The sequence below is a fragment of the Myxocyprinus asiaticus genome, chromosome 11 (genome assembly GCF_019703515.2).
Source record: "Myxocyprinus asiaticus isolate MX2 ecotype Aquarium Trade chromosome 11, UBuf_Myxa_2, whole genome shotgun sequence".
Lineage (NCBI taxonomy): Eukaryota > Metazoa > Chordata > Actinopteri > Cypriniformes > Catostomidae > Myxocyprinus > Myxocyprinus asiaticus.
The window spans coordinates 18,001,951-18,022,188 of record NC_059354.1 but is presented as its reverse complement, the minus strand read 5'-3'; the positions used below and the strand labels follow the sequence as shown (position 1 = coordinate 18,022,188).

General features: G+C 40.6%; 1 protein-coding gene across 2 annotated transcripts in view; it reads left to right on the top strand.

The window, feature by feature from the left end:
* Positions 1 to 20,238, top strand: part of LOC127447853 (bone morphogenetic protein receptor type-2-like) — a 117,804-nt gene that overhangs the window by 93,024 nt on the left and 4,542 nt on the right. For both annotated transcript variants that reach the window (XM_051709960.1, XM_051709959.1), the window contains exons 8-12: positions 8,206 to 8,366; positions 10,571 to 10,718; positions 13,009 to 13,145; positions 13,624 to 13,796; positions 15,290 to 16,563. In XM_051709960.1, coding sequence (XP_051565920.1) covers positions 8,206 to 8,366; positions 10,571 to 10,718; positions 13,009 to 13,145; positions 13,624 to 13,796; positions 15,290 to 16,563 — 1,893 coding nt within the window. The remainder of the gene's footprint in view (positions 1 to 8,205; positions 8,367 to 10,570; positions 10,719 to 13,008; positions 13,146 to 13,623; positions 13,797 to 15,289; positions 16,564 to 20,238) is intronic.

Below are 20,238 nucleotides of genomic sequence, written 5' to 3'. Positions count from 1 at the left end.
CAATCTTGCCTTTGAGGTGGTGTCAGCTAAAGATTGATGGCTCGTTTGCCAGGTCTGTGATGGGCATAAAATTTCGTAGAATTCTGGTGGGAGAAATAAATCATAACACAACTCTTTTCAGTTTTGCACCAGCTTGCAGTACAGACACATGAGCATTAGTTGTCTGTCCGCTATAGGGCTGCCCCTGACCAAAGATTTTCCGAATAGTAGTCTTTTTTTTGGGGGGCATCAGAAAATGGTTTGAGTTCCAGGGCTGAGAAAGAATGTTATAAGTAACATTGCTAACACTGTTCTACATTACAGAGAAATACTAAACCGTAATAATGAGCCTTTAAAATATAAATTTTACAAGCGCACGCACGAAGCAAGCCGCAGCGACACCGGCAAAAGCTGTAATGATTCTGAATGTGTCAGAAAAACCAGCAAGGAGACTGTCTGAACATTTTGTTAATTTATAGAGAGAAATGCACATTAGGGTTGTGCCAACAGATGATGATCTCCGGGATCGACGATGGTCAGAGTGATCGCCATTAGCTGATGCCTTTGATGATGTCAAGACGAGATGCAAATCTTTTTATAAGATCTATGACTAGGATTTTAATAAAGTCAAATAGAAGAAAAACTGAACGTGGTATGTTCCATTTAGTTTGAATACATTCTCAGGCAAGGTGAGTGTTTTCTGTAAGTGCTGGTGTTAAGTTTCTAAGAATTTCAGTTTAAATAGTTTTTTAGTCAAGTAATAAGATGGTTTGAAATTTCTCAGAGTACACAACAGCGCTCTAATCATGCCGTTCTCTGCACTCCCTGTAGTGTTGTATATCAGAAAAATTATAGGGCTAGTTTTTATCATCATTCACTTTTCTACATGTTATTCCAAACTAAAAGTAGGCCGATATATCGGTTTTATAGATTAATCTGTGCCAATAGTTGTGTTTTAGAGCCCCCCACTAAACATAGAGTCAGTCTGGGATTACATAAAGAGACGGAAGCAACTGAGACAGCCTAAATAGATAGAAGAACTGTGGTGAATTCTCCAAGAAGCTTGGAACATCCTATCTGCCAACAACCAAGAAAAACTGTGTCCAGGTGTACCTAGGAGAATTGGGGCTGTTTTAAAGTCAAAAGTGGCCACAACAAATATTGATTTAGCTTTTTTAAGTTTACTGGACTTTGTATGATGTTAATTGACAAATGAAAACTATTTATGGCATTATTTTTGAAGACAGTTTTTCAGAAGTGCCTAAAAAGTTTGCATAGTACTGTGTATATATATATATTTGTGTGTGTGTGTGTGTGTGTGTGTATGTATGTGTGTGTATATGTATATATATATATATGTATGTATGTATGTGTGTGTGTGTGTGTGTGTGTGTATATATATATATATATATATACAGCTCCAGAAAAAATTAAGAGACCGCTGCAAAATTATCAGTTTCTCTGGATTTAGGTATGTGTTTGAGTAAAATGAACATTTTTGTTTTATTCTATAAAGTACTGACAACATTTCTCCCAAATTCCAAATAAAAATATTGTCATTTAGAGCATTTATATGCAGAAAATGACAACTGGTCAAAATAACAAAAAAGATGCAGTGTTTTCAGACCTCGAATAATGCAAAGAAAACAAGTTCATATTCATTTTTAAACAACACAATACTAATGTTTTAACTTAGGAAGAGTTCAGAAATCAATATTTGGTGGAATAACCCTGATTTTCAATCACAGCTTTCATGCGTCTTGGCATGCTTTCTACCAGTCTTTCACATTGCTGTTGGGTGACTGTAACAGGTTCGAGGAATGAGGAAGCGGGAGATGGCGAATCCAACTCAAAGGTAAATTTATTTTCCCCCAAACAACACTCTTTTCAGCGGAACTGTTCTGTAACACACACACACAGCTCTGAAGCCCGGCTCTCTCTCCCTCACTCTGAGGTCTGGCACCTTTTATTTCCCCCGTCTCTCACTGTGAACAAAGAAACAGCAATTACCAGCAATTCATCTCCAGTGAAAACCCTTACTGCTTCCTCTCTCCCCAGACGAACGCTCAACCATGCCCTCGCCTCCACAGTAACTTTATGCCAATCCTGGTACAAAAATTCAAATAGCTCGGCTTTGTTTGATGGCTTGTGGCCATCCATATTCCTCTTGATCACATTCCAGAGGTTTTCAATGGGGTTCAGGTCTGGAGATTGGGCTGGCCATGACAGTGTCTTGATCCAGTGGTCCTCCATTCACACCTTGATTGACCTGGTTGTGTGGCATGGAGCATTGTTCTGCTGGAAAAAAAAACAATCCTCAGAGTTGGGGAACATTGTCAGAGCAGAAAGAAGCTAATTTTCTTCCAGGATAATCTTGTATGTGGCTTGATTCATGCGTCCTTCACAAAGACGAATCTGCCCGATTCCAGCCTTGCTGAAGCACCCCCAGACCATCACCGATCCTCCACCTGGTCATCTAATGGTTAGATGGAGACCTGGAGATGCCTTCAAGCCACAGTGTCTCGCACCCACTGTGAAATTTGGTGGAGGATCGGTGATGATCTGGGGGTGCTTCAGCAAGGCTGAAATTGGGCAGATTCGTCTTTGTAAGGGATGCATGACTCAAGCCACGTACAAGGTTATCCTGGAAGAAAACTTGCTTCCTTCTGCTCTGACAATATTCCCCAACTCTGATGACTGGTTTTTCCAGCAGAACAATGCTCCATGACACACAGCCAGGTCAGTCAATGTGTGGATGGAGGAGCACTAGATCAAGACCCTGTCATGGCCAGTCTAATCTCCAGACCTGATCTCCACTGAAAACCTCTGGAATGTGATCAAGAGGAATATGGATGGCCACAAGCCATCAAACAAAGCCGAGCTGCTTGAATTTTCGCACCAGGTGTGGCATCCAACAGCACTGTGAAAGACTGGTAGAGAGAATGCCAAGACGCATGAAAGCTGTGATTGAAACTCAGGGTTATTCCACCAAATATTGATTTCTGAACTCTTCCTAAGTTAAAACATTAGTATTGTGTTGTTTAAAAATGAATATGAACTTGTTTTCTTTGCATTATTCGAGGTCTGAAAACACTACATCTTTTTTGTTATTTTGACCAGTTGTCATTTTCTGCAAATAAGTGCTCTAAATGACAATATTTTTATTTGGAATTTGGGAGAAATGTTGTCAGTAGTTTATAGAATGAAACAAAAATGTTCATTTTACTCAAACACATACCTAAATCCAGAGAAACTGATAATTTTGCAGTGGTCTCTTAATTTTTTCCAGAGCTTGTACTGTGTGTGTGTGTGTGTGTGTGTGTATATATGTATACACTACCGTTCAAAAGTTTAGGGTCACTTACTCATTATTTATTTTTTATTTGTATGTTTTTCACATTTTAGAATAATAGTAAAGTCATCACAACTATGGAATAATAGAAATGGAAATATGGGAATTATGTAGCAATAAATTATATGAAATAAACCCCAGGGTCCAAAGAAATTACTTTAAGAAATTATTTTAAATCTAGGCATGACCAAATAGTGTTTACCAGATGCCGACTGGGACATTCAAGAGTAACACATGCGTTTTTACTGACTGGTGAAGATCCTCCCATATGTATACCTTGCCCTATGACCATCAAGTACATTTTACTGAACTATAAAACTTTTGGAACTATCAGACAACACTTTTATACAGAGACTTGTTTAATAGATGTTCTTAAAAAAGTACCATCTGAACAGATTTTACAGTTTTTATCTTGTATAAATTTGAAGTGTCTTATTTAATATTGTAAATATTTATTGATGAACCTTTGTTTGCCATGTGAATAGCCTGGTTGCTGACATGGCGTTAAAACTAACTAACTAAATAAATAAATATGGGAATTATGTTGACTAAAAAAATAAAAAATAAATCAAAACTGTGTTATATTTTAGCATCTTTCAAAGTAGTCACTCTTTGCCTAGAATTTGCAGACATGTACTCTTGACATTTTCTCAACCAACTTCTTGAGGTATCACCCTGGGATGCATTTTAAACAGTATTGAAGGAGTTCCCATCTACACTATATTGCCAAAAGTATTCGCTCACCCATCCAAATAATTGAATTCAGGTGTTCCAATCACTTCCATGGCCACAGGTGTATAAAATGAAGCACCTAGGCATGCAGACTGCTTCTACAAACATTTGTGAAAGAATGGGCCGCTCTCAGGAGCTCAGTGAATTCCAGTGTGGTACTGTGATAAGATGCCACCTGTGCAACAAGTCCAGTCGTGAAATTTCCTCGCTACTAAATATTCTACAGTCAACTGTCAGTGGTATTATAACAAAGTGGAAGTGATTGGGAATGACAGCAACTCAGCCACGAAGTGGTAGGCCACGTAAAATGACAGAGCGGGGTCAGCGGATGCTGAGGCGCATAGTGTGCAGAGGTCTCCAACTTTCTGCAGAGTCAATCGCTACAGACCTCCAAAGTTCATGTGGCCTTCAGATTAGCTCAAGAACAGTGTGTAGAGAGCTTCATGGAATGGGTTTCCATGGCCGAGCAGCTGCATCCAAGCCATACATCACCAAGTGCAATGCAAAGCGTCGGATGCAGTGGTGTAAAGCACACCGCCACTGGACTCTAGAGCAGTGGAGACGCGTTCTCTGGAGTGACGAATCACGCTTCTCCATCTGGCAATCTGATGGACGAGTCTGGGTTTGGCGGTTGCCAGGAGAACGGTACTTGTCTGACTGCATTGTGCCAACTGTGAAGTTTAGTGGAGGGGGGATTTTGGTGTGGGGTTGTTTTTCAGGAGCTGGGCTTGGCCCCTTAGTTCCAGTGAAAGGAACTCTGAACGCTTCAGCATACCAAGAGATTTTGGACAATTCCATGCTCCCAACTTTGTGGGAACAGTTTGGGGATGGCCCCTTCCTGTTCCAACATGACTGCGCACCAGTGCACAAAGCAAGGTCCATAAAGACATGGATAAGTGAGTTTGGTGTGGAAGAACTTGACTGGCCTGCACAGAGTCCTGACCTCAACCTGATAGAGCACCTTTGGGATGAATTAGAGCGAAGACTGCGAGCCAGGCCTTCTCGTCCAACATCAGTGTCTGACCTCACAAATGCGCTTCTGGAAGAATGGTCAAAAATTCCCATAAACACACTCCTAAACCTTGTGGAAAGCCTTCCCAGAAGAGTTGAAGCTGTTATAGCTGCAAAGGGTGGGCCGACATCATATTAAACCCTATGGATTAAGAATGGGATGTCACTTAAGTTCATACGCGTCTAAAGGCAGATGAGCGAATACTTTTGGCAATATAGTGTATGTTGGGCACTTATTGGCTGCTTTTCTTTATTATTTGGTCCAAGTCATCAATTTCAAAAACTTTTATTTTTTTTAAATAAAATTTTTGTTTTATAATGAAATAAATGAATATGGTGCCACAATTATATTTTTGTCTACAAAACTTATTTCAAACATTTAAGCATACACCTTCAAATCAAAAGATTTTTAAGATCATGAGAAACATTTCAGTGTGTTTCAAAACTTTTGACCGGTTGTGTGTGTGTGTGTGTGTGTGTGTATGTGTATATACACACACACACACACACACACAAACACACAAAACCCTTCATCTAGTGAAATATATAGGCTATAAAAAGCTTAAAGGTTAAATACTTAAATATAGAGTCAAGTCTTTGTCATTTCAAAATAATATTCCCCAGTGTGTTTCAGCCTTGCTTAGAGTTAAAAGTCTTGCATTATGCACCAAATATATATATATTTTTCTGGTTATTATTGTGATTTTGGTTGAACAATCTGCATCTGCAGATTATTCATTTTGAACTCTTGTAGCCTTTATGTCTGCACCTGTCACAGTAATGAAAGATTTTTTTTTTTCTGTAAACTGACTTAAAAAATATCGGCCAATTAATTGTTATCTGCCTTTTTCACCACCTTAGTTATCGGTATATGCAAAGTCCACTATCAGTCGACCTCTATTCCAATCCCATATGACTGTTCTTCTGTGAAACACAAAAAGAGTTTTTTGCCAGAAAGTTAGCTTCAGTCACCATTTTAACTTTCATTGTATGGTCAAAAAAAGATGCAATGAAAGTGAATGGTGATTAGAGACTAACTTACTGCCTAACATCTCCTTTTGTGTTCCACAATAGAAAGTCATTTGAGTTTGGAACAACATGAGTGTGAGTAAATGATGAGAGAATTGTCCATTTTTAGTTGACTATTCCTTTAAGCATTTTTTAGGGAATACTCTTAGTACTGCCAGCTGCCTTGTGCCTCTAACCACATATGTTAAAAAAAAAAAAAATAGCTGTGTGAATCCACCCAAAGACCATCGCTGGGCCAACATTGAGCCTCCAGTGGAATGCAATGCTGTGTCAGGTCGAACCAGCCTTCTCTGAGTGACTCTAATCTGCACATCTGGGTCAGACATAATGTTTTCTGTAACTCGTACCAGACGATATTTATATTTTATGCTGCATGTTTGTGTTTAACAGAACGTCGGCTTGTCGTAAAGAAAGCCTTGTGCGTACACACTGCAGCTAAGCAGCTGGTTGCATTTAAAGGCTTCTTAAATATATAAAAAAACAGATTAAGACAGTTTGAAATATGCCAGTTATCCGAGATGTCGTACTTGGAAATGGAATGAGAGCGTAGCATTTTTAACACAGCATGAAAATGACTGGCTTCAGGCTAATTGAGACTTCGGCTTTTTGGATGGTCCTTAAAGGGCCAGCTGCCGAGCAAAAGAGATAACACACAGCTAATTTGTGTGTTCTCTGGGTGCTGGCGTGTCGCCAGAGATCGGCAGACATTCTGCAGCTCATCAGACCTCAGTTCATTTGCAGCTCAGCTGCCGCTGGCTCTGCCCTCATAAAAAACTGATCTCTGAACAGTTGTCCACCAGCTTTCTGTGTCTGCCTTCATTACACGCTGATCTCGGTACAGACACAGCTCAGTTTGCTCTGCCACTGCCCTCATTACCGGCTGAACTTTACAGCCAGATGCCTGGCACAGAGAATGGGGGAGAACTGGGAGAGAGGGCATTCTTCAGGAAGCCATGACTCACATCTTGTGGTTCTATGAGCACTCTCTGGTGGTTATGTTGTGCAAGTGGCTTGTACATGCTAACAAAATGTGACTTCCCTTCAAAATATTTATTTGTGGAGAAACGTGGTGAATATCTTTTTATTTATATCACTAGGTGTTTAAAAGTAATTCACTTATGGATTAGACCCAGTTTGATGAGTAAAAGAGATGTTTGCACTCAAGCACAGGTTTTTTTTTTTTTTTTTTTTTTTTTTACAGCCAAGGACCCCTTGGTGGATAGAGAGACGGAGCAGTGACCCCCTGTTCCATATTGTATAAAATTGAGTGTTGCATTTTAAGCCTGGCTGATGATAACATGTGCATAGTACCGTATGAATATATTAACATACTTTATGATGCTTACATTACAAAGCCATTAAAATAATCAAGTCATAAACTTGTACATTACATATTAGTTTTACTGAACTTTAGCTTCTTAATTTTAGCTTTGGTCAAAGTTAACTTAAAATTTTATTTTGAACACATTTGATTTTATTTCACACAAATAAGTTTAAGATCAAACAGTAATTGGCGGACCCTCCCATTGAAGAGCCCTGCTGTTGCACATGAAAGCACTCAAGCATGGTCAGATGAGTCCCTTACAAAAAACCCTAAAATTGCCGCAAATTTGCCACAAGTTTGCCGCTTATTATTTTCACATGCAAATGAGCTTGTGATTCACCCCAGAAGTTTGCGGCTCTGCACCGGTAGTGGTGAATCTCCGGCAAACCTTTGGCAACAATGGATAATTTGCCGCAAGTTTGCCGCAAAGCTCATTTGCATGTGAAAATTATCAGTGCAGCAAGTTTGCGGCAAATTTGCCATAAACTCGATTTTTGCAAGGGTGTTTTACTTTGACACCTTACCCTTATGAAAATTGAGAGTTCATGGCAAATTTGCTGCAAATTTTTTTATTGTTGCGAAAGGTTTTACCGACAAAGAGCTGCAAACTTCTGGCAAAAATTTTTGGTGAATCAAAAGCTTATTTGCATGTGAAAATAATGAGCTGCAAATTTGTAGCTAGTTTAGATATTAAGGGCAGAGGTGAGGACCATTACACAAACCTGTGTAAAACCACAGTTCTCGCTGCGTTGTAACAAGAACTTGTTTCCTTTCCCAGATTTATATAAACCTGCCGTTTCACACCGGGATCTAAACAGCCGTAATGTTCTTGTGAAGAACGATGGCACGTGTGTGATCAGTGACTTCGGTCTATCCATGAAGCTGACGGGAAATCGTCTCGTTCGGCCTGGTGAAGAGGAGAATGCCGCCATCAGTGAGGTCTGCCCATAAACACACACTCGCAAGCATGAGTGCAAAATTATTGTAACTAGAGCAGAGTAATATTGATTTTTGTCTGTATATGATATTCAATATAAACTCAGCAAAAAAAGAAACGTCCCATTTTCAGGACTGTATTTTAAAGATAATTTTGTAAAAATCCAAATAACTTTACAGATCTTTATTGTAAAGTGTTTAAACAATGTTTTCCATGCTTGTTCAATGAACCATAAACAATTAATGAACATGCACCTGTGGAACAGTCGTTAAGACACTAACAGCTTACAGACAGTAAGCAATTAAGGTCACAGTTATAAAAACTTAGGACACTAAAGAAACCTTTCTACTGACTCTGAAAAACACCAAAAGAAAGATGCCCAGGATCCCTGCTCATCTGCGTGAATGTGCCTTAGGCATGCTGCATGGAGGCATGAGGACTGCAGATGTGGCCAGGGCAATAAATTGCAATGTCCATACTGTGAGACGCCTAAGACAGTGCTACAGGGAGACAGGAAGGACAGCTGATCATCCTCGCAGTGGTAGACCACGTGTAACAACACCTGCACAGGATGGGTACATCCGGATATCATACCTGCGGGACAGGTACAGGATGGCAACAACAACTGCCCGAGTTAACCAGGAATACACAATCCCTCCATCATTGCTCAGACTGTCTGCAATAGGCTGAGAGAGGCTGGACTGAGGGCTTGTAGGCCTGTTGTAAGGCAGGTCCTTACCAGACATCATCGACAACAACCTCACATGTGGGCACAAACCCACCTTCGCTGGACCAGACAGGACTGGCAAAAAGTGCTCTTCACTGATGTATCGTGGTTTTGTCTCACCAGGGGTGATGGTCGGACTCAGGTTTATCGTCGAAGGAATGAGCGTTACACTGAGGCCTGTACTCTGGAGCGGGATCGATTTGGAGGTGGAGGGTCCGTCATGGTCTGGGGTGGTGTGTCACAGCATCATCGGACTGAGCTTGTTGTCATTGCAGGCAATCTCAATGCTGTGCGTTACAGGGAAGACATCCTCCTCCCTCATGTGTTACCCTTCCTGTAGGCTCATCATGTAATGACCCTCCAGCATAACAATGCCATACTGCTCCTTCTGTGTGTGATTTCCTGCAAGACAGGAATGTCATTGTTCTGCCATGGCCAGCGAAGAGCCCGGATCTCAATTCCATTGAGCACGTCTGGGAAACTTGTAAGTGCCTTTGTGGAAGAGTGAGGTAACATCTCGCAGCAAGAACTGGCAAATCTGGTGCAGTCCATGAGGAGGAGATGCACTTCAGTACTTAATGCAGCTGGTGGCCACACCAGATACTGACTGTAATTTTTTATTTTGAGCCCCCCCCCTTTGTTCAGGGACACATTATTCCATTTCTGTTAGTCACATGTCTGTGAAATTGTTCAGTTTATGTCTTAGTTGTTGAATCTTTTTATGTTCATACAAATATTTACACATGTTAAGTTTGCTGAAAATAAAAGCAGTTGAAAGTTAGAGGACATTTATTTTTTTGCTGAGTTCATTTCATATTTATGTATTTGCTTTGAAATGCCATGAAAAGGTGAAAGGTGAAAAACACCTTTTAGGTGTTTGTTTTTTCAGTCAGAAGAACCATAATTTCAATTAAATGTCCATTGTTGTCAAGTACATTCAGAATTGTTAATGTAATAAGAACTAAAACACAGAAGAAGAAAAAAATCTTGAACATCATCAAGGCATGTTTTCCACACTGTTTTTTACTTAATTATTCATTTAAAAAATGCTAATGATTTTTTATTTATATGCAACAAGTTTACTGTACATAGAAATGCATGTTGTATATTTAGTAATATATTTTAATAAAAGAAAAATGTCACATGGAGACTTCCATACAAATAATTAAATCAAAGTTTTAAGTCATTTCATTGACAGTTTGAACTCGAATGCCATTTTTGCTTCTGTTTAAATTGCAAGTGACGAGACAAGGGCAAATTGCAAAGCTAGTCGCATGCTCTTTAGGAAACTTAATGGCTCAATAAAACAACAATGAATATAAAATGATATTCACAGTGTTACTTAATTCTATGCTGTATATCACCAGTAAAATCAGGAGACGATCCAGTTATATTCCATGTTCATAAGTGCAGTGAATCCCTATGAATCCCTTTATAAGAGGCCCTTCCCATTTACACCTGCACTGTTCTGCTGTTTAGGTGGGCACTATCCGCTACATGGCCCCGGAAGTGCTGGAAGGAGCGGTGAACCTCAGGGACTGTGAGTCGGCTTTGAAGCAGGTGGACATGTACGCAATCGGCCTCATCTACTGGGAGACCTTTATGCGCTGCACTGACCTTTTTCCAGGTGAGGACCAGGACTCTACACGAACAACAGCCAGGAAGTACTTTAGCTATACTGCTGGCTAAGGCCCTGTTCACACCTGGCATTAAGCTCCATCTCAGGTATTCTGATCAAGAGTGTCAGATGAGACGCATCGCCATTTACACCAACCTAGTTGCTCAAATGCATCTGCTTTGACCACTCATGTTCGAATTTCAAGGGGAGGGTCTCTGATTTCAGAACTGCAATGTAATGCTAGCCAGTTTCAGTGGGGTTGAAAAGCAGATCATGCATGGGGTGGTATAGAACAGTGGTTCTAAACTGTTTTTGCTTCAGGACCCAGATTTTATATTGGACATCAAGTGGTGACCTAACACAGTAAAAAGCTGTATTTACCATATACTAAGTCACATCACGTCTTGCATAGTTGTGTAAATGGTTTTTAATTATAACATGTATAAATTATTTTTGTTGTTAAAGCTGAAGTATGTAACTTTTCCTTCTTTCAGAACTTAATATACAGTTATAAGTAAGTCTTTCAGAGGTTAATTTTCTCGAAAACTGTAAACGCCTTGTCTCTGTGGTACTATAAAATTCCTGTGTTTGTTTAAAGCGACCCGCTTAGTCCCGCCCCAACAACGTTACTCAACCAATGGCGTGAAACTGGAGCAGGACTATCTGTAGGTTCGTACAACAGCAGACGAAGAGTGTGTTCAGAAAGCTGTTTTGAAGACATTGTTGTGACGAGGAGGGCGTGGCCGGGCCGTGAGGGTGCACGGCTGGCGCCGAGTCACCTAATCAGTGGGATAGAGAGAGATAAATGGGAGCCAGAGACGCCAGTGAGAGAGAGAGAGACACACACACAGAGTTATGTTTGTGTGTGTCCTTTATGTTATGGTTGAAGTTCATTTGTATCATTAAAACTTTGTTGACTGCTCAGCCGGGTCCCAGCTTCCTCCTTTCCCGACCAAACAGAGGTCTTTAAATATATATATATATATTTTTTTTTTTTTTTTTTTTTTTGCAATAGACCTTTTTTACAGACTGTGATGATGCGTTTCCGCCTTATTTAGCAGCGTAAATTTAGCAGACTTTTTTATATTATACACTTTTTAAATATTAAGTGTAAGTTTATAACATTATGCTTTGTGTTATATTAACCTGGAATTAGTTTTAAAAGATGAATTACCACAGCTGTGAGGGGGTTTCAATTATAACTGACAGTAAATGTGTCATCTTCTCCCTTCTGACTGTCTTAATCCACCGCTCTCTATTTTTTTCCTCTTCTGGAAAGTCATTCAAACATAATAGTGGATTTTGTCTTTTGGTCTTGGAGTAAATGGGTAAGTGAAAATAATATTTGCTGTTGTTTCCCATTCACTGCTGTCGAAGTTTACCCTGCAATCGTTTACTTCCTCGTTCCAAAACCCGGAGTGTGAAAAAGGTCTATTTCGTTCGGTGGCGCTAGTGTCGCAGAAATTACTTCAGCTTTAATGTCAGCAACAATATCGGGGGGAGTTTTTTAAAGTTGATGAGCCTATTTATTTTGCTGAACTAAGTACAGTTTTATGGTTATATTTGGATAGTGTTTTTCTTCACCAAAAAATGATCATTCTCTCATAATTTACTCACCCTTATGCCTCCCGCTTGACGTGCACACAGCGCTGTACTCGCTCTGCCCATGAACACATGCTGTACAGCGTTCTTCTTTTGCGTCAAGCCTGAGGAAGCGTAATCAAGTTTCAAATCATGATCGCACCTGGGAGACTGCAGATGTCAAGATTTACAGTGAAGGAGTAGTTACATTTTGGTCTGTTCTTACCCAAAACTGATTGTATCACTTCAGAAGTCATTGATTAAACTACTCAAGTTGTATGTATTACCTTTATGCTGCCTTTATGTCCTTTTTGACTTGCATTCTATGGTTATAGTCACATCATATCTCCATCAAAATATCTTCATTTGTGTTCCACAGAAGAAATAAAGTCATACGAGTTTGATATGGCATAAGGGAGACTAAATAATCAGAGCATTATGATTTTTGGGGTGAACTTCCTTTAAACCTTTTTGAATTACACCAATAAAGGAAATCCATTTAAGGCATTTACATGACCATACATGTTGTCGGCTTATTAAGCATAATCAGTGTAAGATCGTGCATGTAAATCCACTCAAAGACTTTTAATTCTGCTCATTATTATGGACTATGAGGGTGCTCCATCGTCTCCATAAATTGAGTGTTTTTCAGTAATTCTGGAGAGTGCAGAGGGTGTGGAGGCCTCTTAAGTCTGATTTTCATTTTGTATTTTTAAAGGGGAGACCATGCCAGAATACCAGATGGCCTTCCAGGCCGAGGCGGGGAACCACCCCTCCTTTGAGGACATGCAGGTACTGGTGTCCAGAGAGAAACAGAGGCCCAAGTTCCCAGAGGCCTGGAAGGAGAACAGCCTGGTGAGCCACTGACATCATCACATTCTGTTCTTGTCACAAGAAGTGGTCAGATTATTGCTGCAAGATCAGCTGAAGCTCTTTCCCAGGCCTATATTTACTTTAGTTACCTTATTTTGTCATGCTGCGTCTGCAAGCTTTACAAAGCTTATTAAAGTGGAACAATGTAGAACATTCTTGTATTCTGTGCATTTACACTTCCTGCAAAAAAAAGACCATTCCCCTGCTGGTACAGGCTGATTAGTGCTGGTTCTGTGTTGGTCTTGCTAATTGTCTTTGCCAAAACTTAGCATGACTATTACGATTGCTCATACTTAGGTCAAAGATTTAAACAAGCCCCTAATCCTGAGTATTAAATGAAATTTGTATCGCACCTTTTGTTCTATGGACGTGAATGATACCTGAAATCATGAGGCTTTTCAGGCGAAGTGTGCTGTTACTTTTCTAAACAATAAAACTTACAATCTTGTTTGTCTCTCAGGCTGTGCGCTCTCTTAAGGAGACTATGGAGGATTGCTGGGATCAGGACGCAGAGGCTCGTCTGACAGCACAGTGTGCAGAGGAGCGTATGGCAGAACTTCTGTTGATCTGGGAACGGAACAAACCCGTCAGCCCCACCATCAACCCCATGAGCACAGCACTGCAGAACGAGAGGTCTGAGCTCACCTCAAACGGTCTCTCAGCTCAGGAATAAATGAGGCAGCTGTGTGTTTATTACATGCATAATTGTTCTTGATAGGGCTTTTTGTAATTTTTTTTTTTTTTTTTCCTCTTCGCCAGGCTGTCTGCCAGTTACTTCATGGCTGTTGTCATTCCTAAATTTGTTCATTATTTAAAGCTGAATTGTGTAGTTTTTTTTTTTTTTTGGTCAAAATATTTTCTCGTATCTCAGCTTAATATGCGGAGACAACCATAAGTAAGCCGTTGTTTGGTTGATTCTCTTCAAAAGTGTAACACTGTAGCATTATCAAAACACTGCTCTGTTTGTTTGAGCATCCCAACCTGTCTGATACAGCAACACTGGTTCAACAAATGATGTGAGTTTGGGCCAGGACTATCTATTTTCTTGACCAATGACAGACAGGGGTGAGCATTTGGGAAATCTGTTTGAAAACAGTCATTTTTGCAGTTCCGTTTGGTGACTGTAGTGGTGCAGAAATTCCACAGCAAAAAAGTATTTTTGCCTCGTTTTTTTTTTAGTTAACATCAGGGACTAAAAGCAAAATGTTTTACTTTACAGTTTGTTCTGAGCAGAAACTGTATTTTTTCGTTACGGTTCCAGCGTTCCGCTGCCTCCTTTCCAATTGGCAACCAGTTAGAACAAAATTAAAGAGCAGTTAATAACCAATTTTTTTTTTTTTTTTAAATGACAGTACTCTGTGCTAAGGGTGGGTGATATGCCAGCTGCAGTGTTACTAGATCTCTTAAGAAAAAAAAAATGGTACTGTCTGGATAAACAAGCTCAAAATAAGGGACTTAAATTGTTTTTTCCCATGTGGGGGGATTATCAGCATAGAAATCATAATAAGCAATGTACTGTATACAGTAGCCTACTGTATATAAAATAACATATTTTAAATAAATGTATTCTTAATATTAAATATATTCCCATAAATATTTAAAATATTTCTAAATACATCTGCCTATTCAAATTAATTAATAGCCAAAATCTCTCTCCTGCATGCATGCACACACTGCTTGGGCATTTGGACTAAACATTTAAAACATTTAAAAATAATGTTTTCACTCAGAAACAATTGAAACGAACTTCGTACCTGTTTTTGGTTGCATTCAGCAAAACAAAAAAATAAATGTGCTTTCGGTTTACATTTACGTTACTCGGAAAGTTTTCAGTCCCTGATTAAAATATAAAAAAATATATTTTAAATAAGATACATTTACAAATAATATATCTTTAATACAAGTGTATTTTGTCTGCAGTTATGTAAAATTGCAAGTGTAAGCCTCAGCCAAAAAACAAAAATAAAAAAGCCAGCGCAGTTAGACCAAAAGTACTTATATTTAGATATTTTTGCAAAAAATAAAAAAAAGACAAATTAAGAAGTCTTCTCTTTTTTCAGTGCACACAGTGAATTGGATGGATCTGGTTATCAGGTTTGACCACTCTTCTCTTTATGTTCTTGTAGGAACCTCACCCATAGTCGCAGGGCTCCCAAAATGGGCTCTTATCCGGATTACTCTTCATCCTCTTACATCGAGGATCATGAGGGCATGGTAAAGAACCTCCCAGGTGATGGCTCCACCTCTGGCACCTCCTCTGGGGGTGGCATAGGCATGAGTGGCATCAGCAGTGGGGTGGCAGTTCTGGGAGAGAAGAACCGAAACTCTATAAACTATGAGAGGCAGCAGGCTCAGGCCCAAGCTCGGCTACCCAGCCCAGAGACCAGTGGTGCAAGTCTGTCCACTACGACCACTACAACTGGCCTGACTCCTAGCACCATCATGACCACCATCTCTGAATCAGGCCACTCGGAAGAGGCAGGAGCTGGTGGGAGTGTACCTGTGTGTCTTCAGCTTACAGAAGAAGACCTGGAGACCACCAAACTGGACCCCAAGGAGGTGGACAAGAATCTGAAAGAAAGCTCTGATGAGAACCTGATGGAGCATTCGCAAAAGCAATTCAGTGCTCCAGACCCACTCAGCTCGGGTAGTTCCAGCCTCCTCTACCCCTTGATCAAACTCGCCGCAGAAGTTACTGGAGGATCGGGGGGCGGTGGTCAGGCCGATTTCGGGGTGAGCAGCAGTGGAATGGGCGATGCCCCTACAGCCATGTTCCCGCTCCCCAAACAGCAGAATCTCCCCAAACGGCCCACCAGCCTACCGCTCAACACCAAAAACCCTGCCAGGGAGTCCTCATCATCACGGTTGAAGTTCGGCAAGCACAAGTCCAACCTGAAGCAGGTGGAGACGGGCATAGCCAAGATGAACACAGTAGCGGCCGTGGAGCCACACTTGGTCACCGTCACACACAACGGGCCCATTGTGCGTAGCACCAGCTCCTCTGATGCATTTGGGAACACAAACCCAGCTGGGCCACAGGGTGAAAGTGGGTCTGCTGTACTCCAGAGTCAGCTGAGTGGAGAAGACAGCCGTCTCAACATCAACTCCAGCCCTGACGAACACGAGCCTCTGCTGAGGAGAGAGCAGCCGGCGGCACGAGATCACTCCGGCCGCACCAACTCAAATAACAACAACAGCAACATCCACACAACTGCCTCTGCCACTGTGGGCTGTTTGTGTGCATTAGCCCCTGCAGAAGGGCAGATGGAGACATTAAACTGCCCCCCAGGGGCACCAGACGGGAGGGATTGTATTCCATCGAGACAGCCTAAACCCAGGAGACCTGAGCGGCCAAATTCTCTGGATCTGTCAGCAAGTTCCCAGGATTCGTCTTTTTTGGGTAATGTTTTTCATATTTTCTGTCTCTGGTCTAAAATCTAGTGAGCTGCCTACCTAGACAGCATTTTAAGGGATCATGGGTACACTCCCAACACAAATCATGTCCCAAAAGGTAGGCAGCAACATCATGCTGTCTACATCGTTGTTCTCAATCAGGGGGCTGGGGCCCACTAGGGGGCCTCAGCAAACATCCAATGAGGGCTATGAGATGATTTTTTTTTTAATTAATCAATTAATTATGATTATTTTAATCCATTGACACTCCTAGTTTCTTGGGGATGGGGGCCTTCAATAAAAATAGTTTAGACTAATTAATAATGGACTGTTTTACCCCATAATTTTGTGTTATGTATTTTTATGCTTATAAGAGGTTTGCATCATAGCAAAATGCTAATGTCAAACTCTGTTGAAATCGATTGTTAGCTGAGTCTCCCATGTGCTAGGTGTGCAGCATTCTATGTTGCTGCCTGTGTAGAACATTCCAAGTCATTCACTTATGAGGTTCCAGGTTTCAGATGGGATGCCGTCTTAGAAGACAGCTGCCTATGTAGACAGTAAACGGCAAGTCAGTGACTAGGATGTGGAACAGAACTACCGTGTGCTGTCTCTCTACCCTTTTCCTTCTTTTCCCTTATTCCATCAACATCTTTTTTCAATCTTTTTGTTTCTATCTGCTCTTTTATGCTCTTTCTGTATCTGTTAAACTTTCTCGATTCAGTTGCTGCCTCTCACCCACATGCAGATGTATGCTATGCTGGAAAATTCAGTTTAAGCTGGATCCTGTGTTTTGGAATATAGTAGCTGTTTTTTAGCTGGTCATTTGTAGGTCCAGGCTGGCAGAACAACTTGAACCAGCAACAAACCAGCTGCAAGCTTAAAGGAATAGTTCACCAACAAAAACATTTAATTCTGTAATTGTTTACACAACCTCAATGTTTTTCCAAACCGGTATAAATTTCTTGCTTAGGTCTACATGGAACAACCAATGTTAGGCAGAATGTCAACGCCTGTCTCCTTTTGGCTACGTTAATCTGGGTACATTTGAAAACGCCGTTTTCGTATTCGAAACGCTCTCCATCCACACTGCCATTTTCAAGCCTTTTCCAAAAGTTGCTTGTCCTCACTGAAACATCTGAAAACACTTAAATTCCCTTACTGTGCATGCAAAAAATCAACGTTGCATGTTCGGTCTGAAACGCAATTGTCCTTGTGTTCCGTTGTTGGACACCAATTCCGATTAAACTTCCCGTTGCCTTTGAAGAAATGCAATGTGAAGTTGTACAAGTAACATTTATCTTTAACAACCATATCAAAGTGAATATCGGGCACATCAGCACCGCTATAACATGGCCACCATCTTGATTGTTTTGGTTGAATGGATTACATGACTGTGTCACATGACAAAAAAAATGTCATCATTTTCCCAGTCCACAGTACAGCAAGAATACCGCATTTCACATATATCCACTTGGGAGAGCATTTTCAAAAAGATCAGTTTTCGCTGACAAAAACGCCATCACAGTGTGGACGGAAGGCCAAAACGGAGAGAAAAAGATGTGTTTTCAAACGAAAACTTATTAGAGTGGACATGGCCTTTGTGATCCGAACAACTAGAAAACAGCTAACATATTCCAAAACACAGCTACCATCTTAAAGTTGATTTTACAGCAGGGACATACAACCTGTAAGCAGACCGGCCAAACCGTGTCTTTATCAGTGTGGAGACAGGCTAAAACCATCCCTGATTAACACTGTCCCCAAGAGCAGGGTGGAGGAACCAGTGTGCGTGTCAGCACAGCCGCAAACAATAACCACTCAAAAGAGGATGCCAGACTGCGTTTTCTCTTCTGAGGTCACTCTATATCCTGCTTTGCCCAGATAATTAGGAGCACAGCTTCCCATAAGCTGAACATTTCATAGAAAGAGAGATGAGTGGCTAGCTGTGTGCTCTCTCTCTCTCTCTCTCTCTCTCTCTCTCTCTCTCTCTCTCTCTCTCTCTCACTCTCCTACTCTTTGTGGCTGAGTGTTTAGATGTTGGAGAAGGAAGGAAATTCCACTGGATTGATAAGAATCCAGAAAATGTTCTGCCTCAGTTGGCGGCAGCGATAAAGAGTGATGCATGCAGGCAGATGTGAGCGTGATGACGGGTCGACCAGTGTTAACAGGAACTCCTGGAGCAGACTCTCTAAACAGGAAGACAAAAAAAGAAAAAGAAACATGGAGTCATCCTGCCCACATGTTTAGCGTCTGTATGCGGATTGTGAGACTTGAACAGTTCGAACTCGATAAGTCAGACTTCAGTGCTCTCTGCCTGGGAGAGTTAGTGTGGTAAAGGTCAACCACAAATTTTTGTGTGCTGAAATACTACTCTCTGTTGCTTCATTAGGGTGGATGTTTTGAGCAGTTTTGCCCCGAATTAAATATTGCAACAACTGTTTTTCATTTTCTAATGACAGACACATGCACAAATGTCTGAAGTGGAATCTAAGTCAAGCCTTTCAAGGCCATTTTTCTAGGTCTATTGTCAAGTTATAGTCTCTTGCCATGAGTTAAAGTAAGTCTTTCAAGGCCAATCCTAGGTCAAGTCCCAAGTTTTAGTCTTTGGTCACAAATCCAAGTCAAGGCTCAAGTTTTTCAAGGCCAATTCTGGGTCAAGTCTCACATTTTAGTCTTTTGTCACAAATCCAAGTCAAGACTCAAGTCTTCAGGACTAATTCTAGGTCAAGTTTCAAGTTTTAGTCTTTGTTTACGAATCCAAGTCAAGGCTCAAGTCTTTCAAGGCCAATTCTAGGTCAAGTCACAAGTTTTGGAAATAAATTATTTTCCCATCACCACAATATTAATGTTTAAAAAAATATATAATAATATTGATATTCACCATGCAAATATCGATACAATATCATGAGGGAAACTATTACGATACTTTAACATATCGATATTTTTTCCCACCTCTGATTTCAGGGCTAATTCTAGGTCAAGTCCCAAGTTTTAGTCTTTTGTCACAAGTCCAAGTCAAGTCTTACAAGGCCAATTCTTGGTCTAGTCCCAGGTTTTTGTCTTTTGTCATGCATCCAAGTCAAGTCTCAAGTCTTTTAAGGTCAATTCTAGGTGAAGTCCCAAGTTTTTAGGGAATCTGGAAATCACAACAATGTTATAAAATACTCAGAATTCATGAGTATTAGTAAACATGTTACAGTAACTTAAACCGAACAATGTAGAAACATCACGATCGGTTAACACACGAGTATTGTTTGATTCACATGAGCTTGACAAGCAATATAAGCTTCAACAACCCTACCAGACAACATATCCAAGCATTATAGCAAGTAAAGAACTTTGCCAAACAGTTAACATATAAACATCCTTCCAGACTGCAGTGATGCTGTCCTGAACTGTTTGACAGTGACTGACTGAACTGAACGGAGTAATTTCCCCAGCCAGAATACTTGACAGCCGGTACTTACACCAATCAGCCACAACATTAAAACCACCTGCCTAATATTGTGTAGGTCCCCCTCATGCCGCCAAAACAGCGCCAGAATGCTATTCTGAGATGATATTCTTCTCACCACAATTGTACAGAGCGGTTATCTGAGTTACCGTAGACTTTGTCAGTTCGAAACAGTCTGGCCATTCTCTGTTGACCTCTCTCATCAACAAGGCATTTCCGTCCACA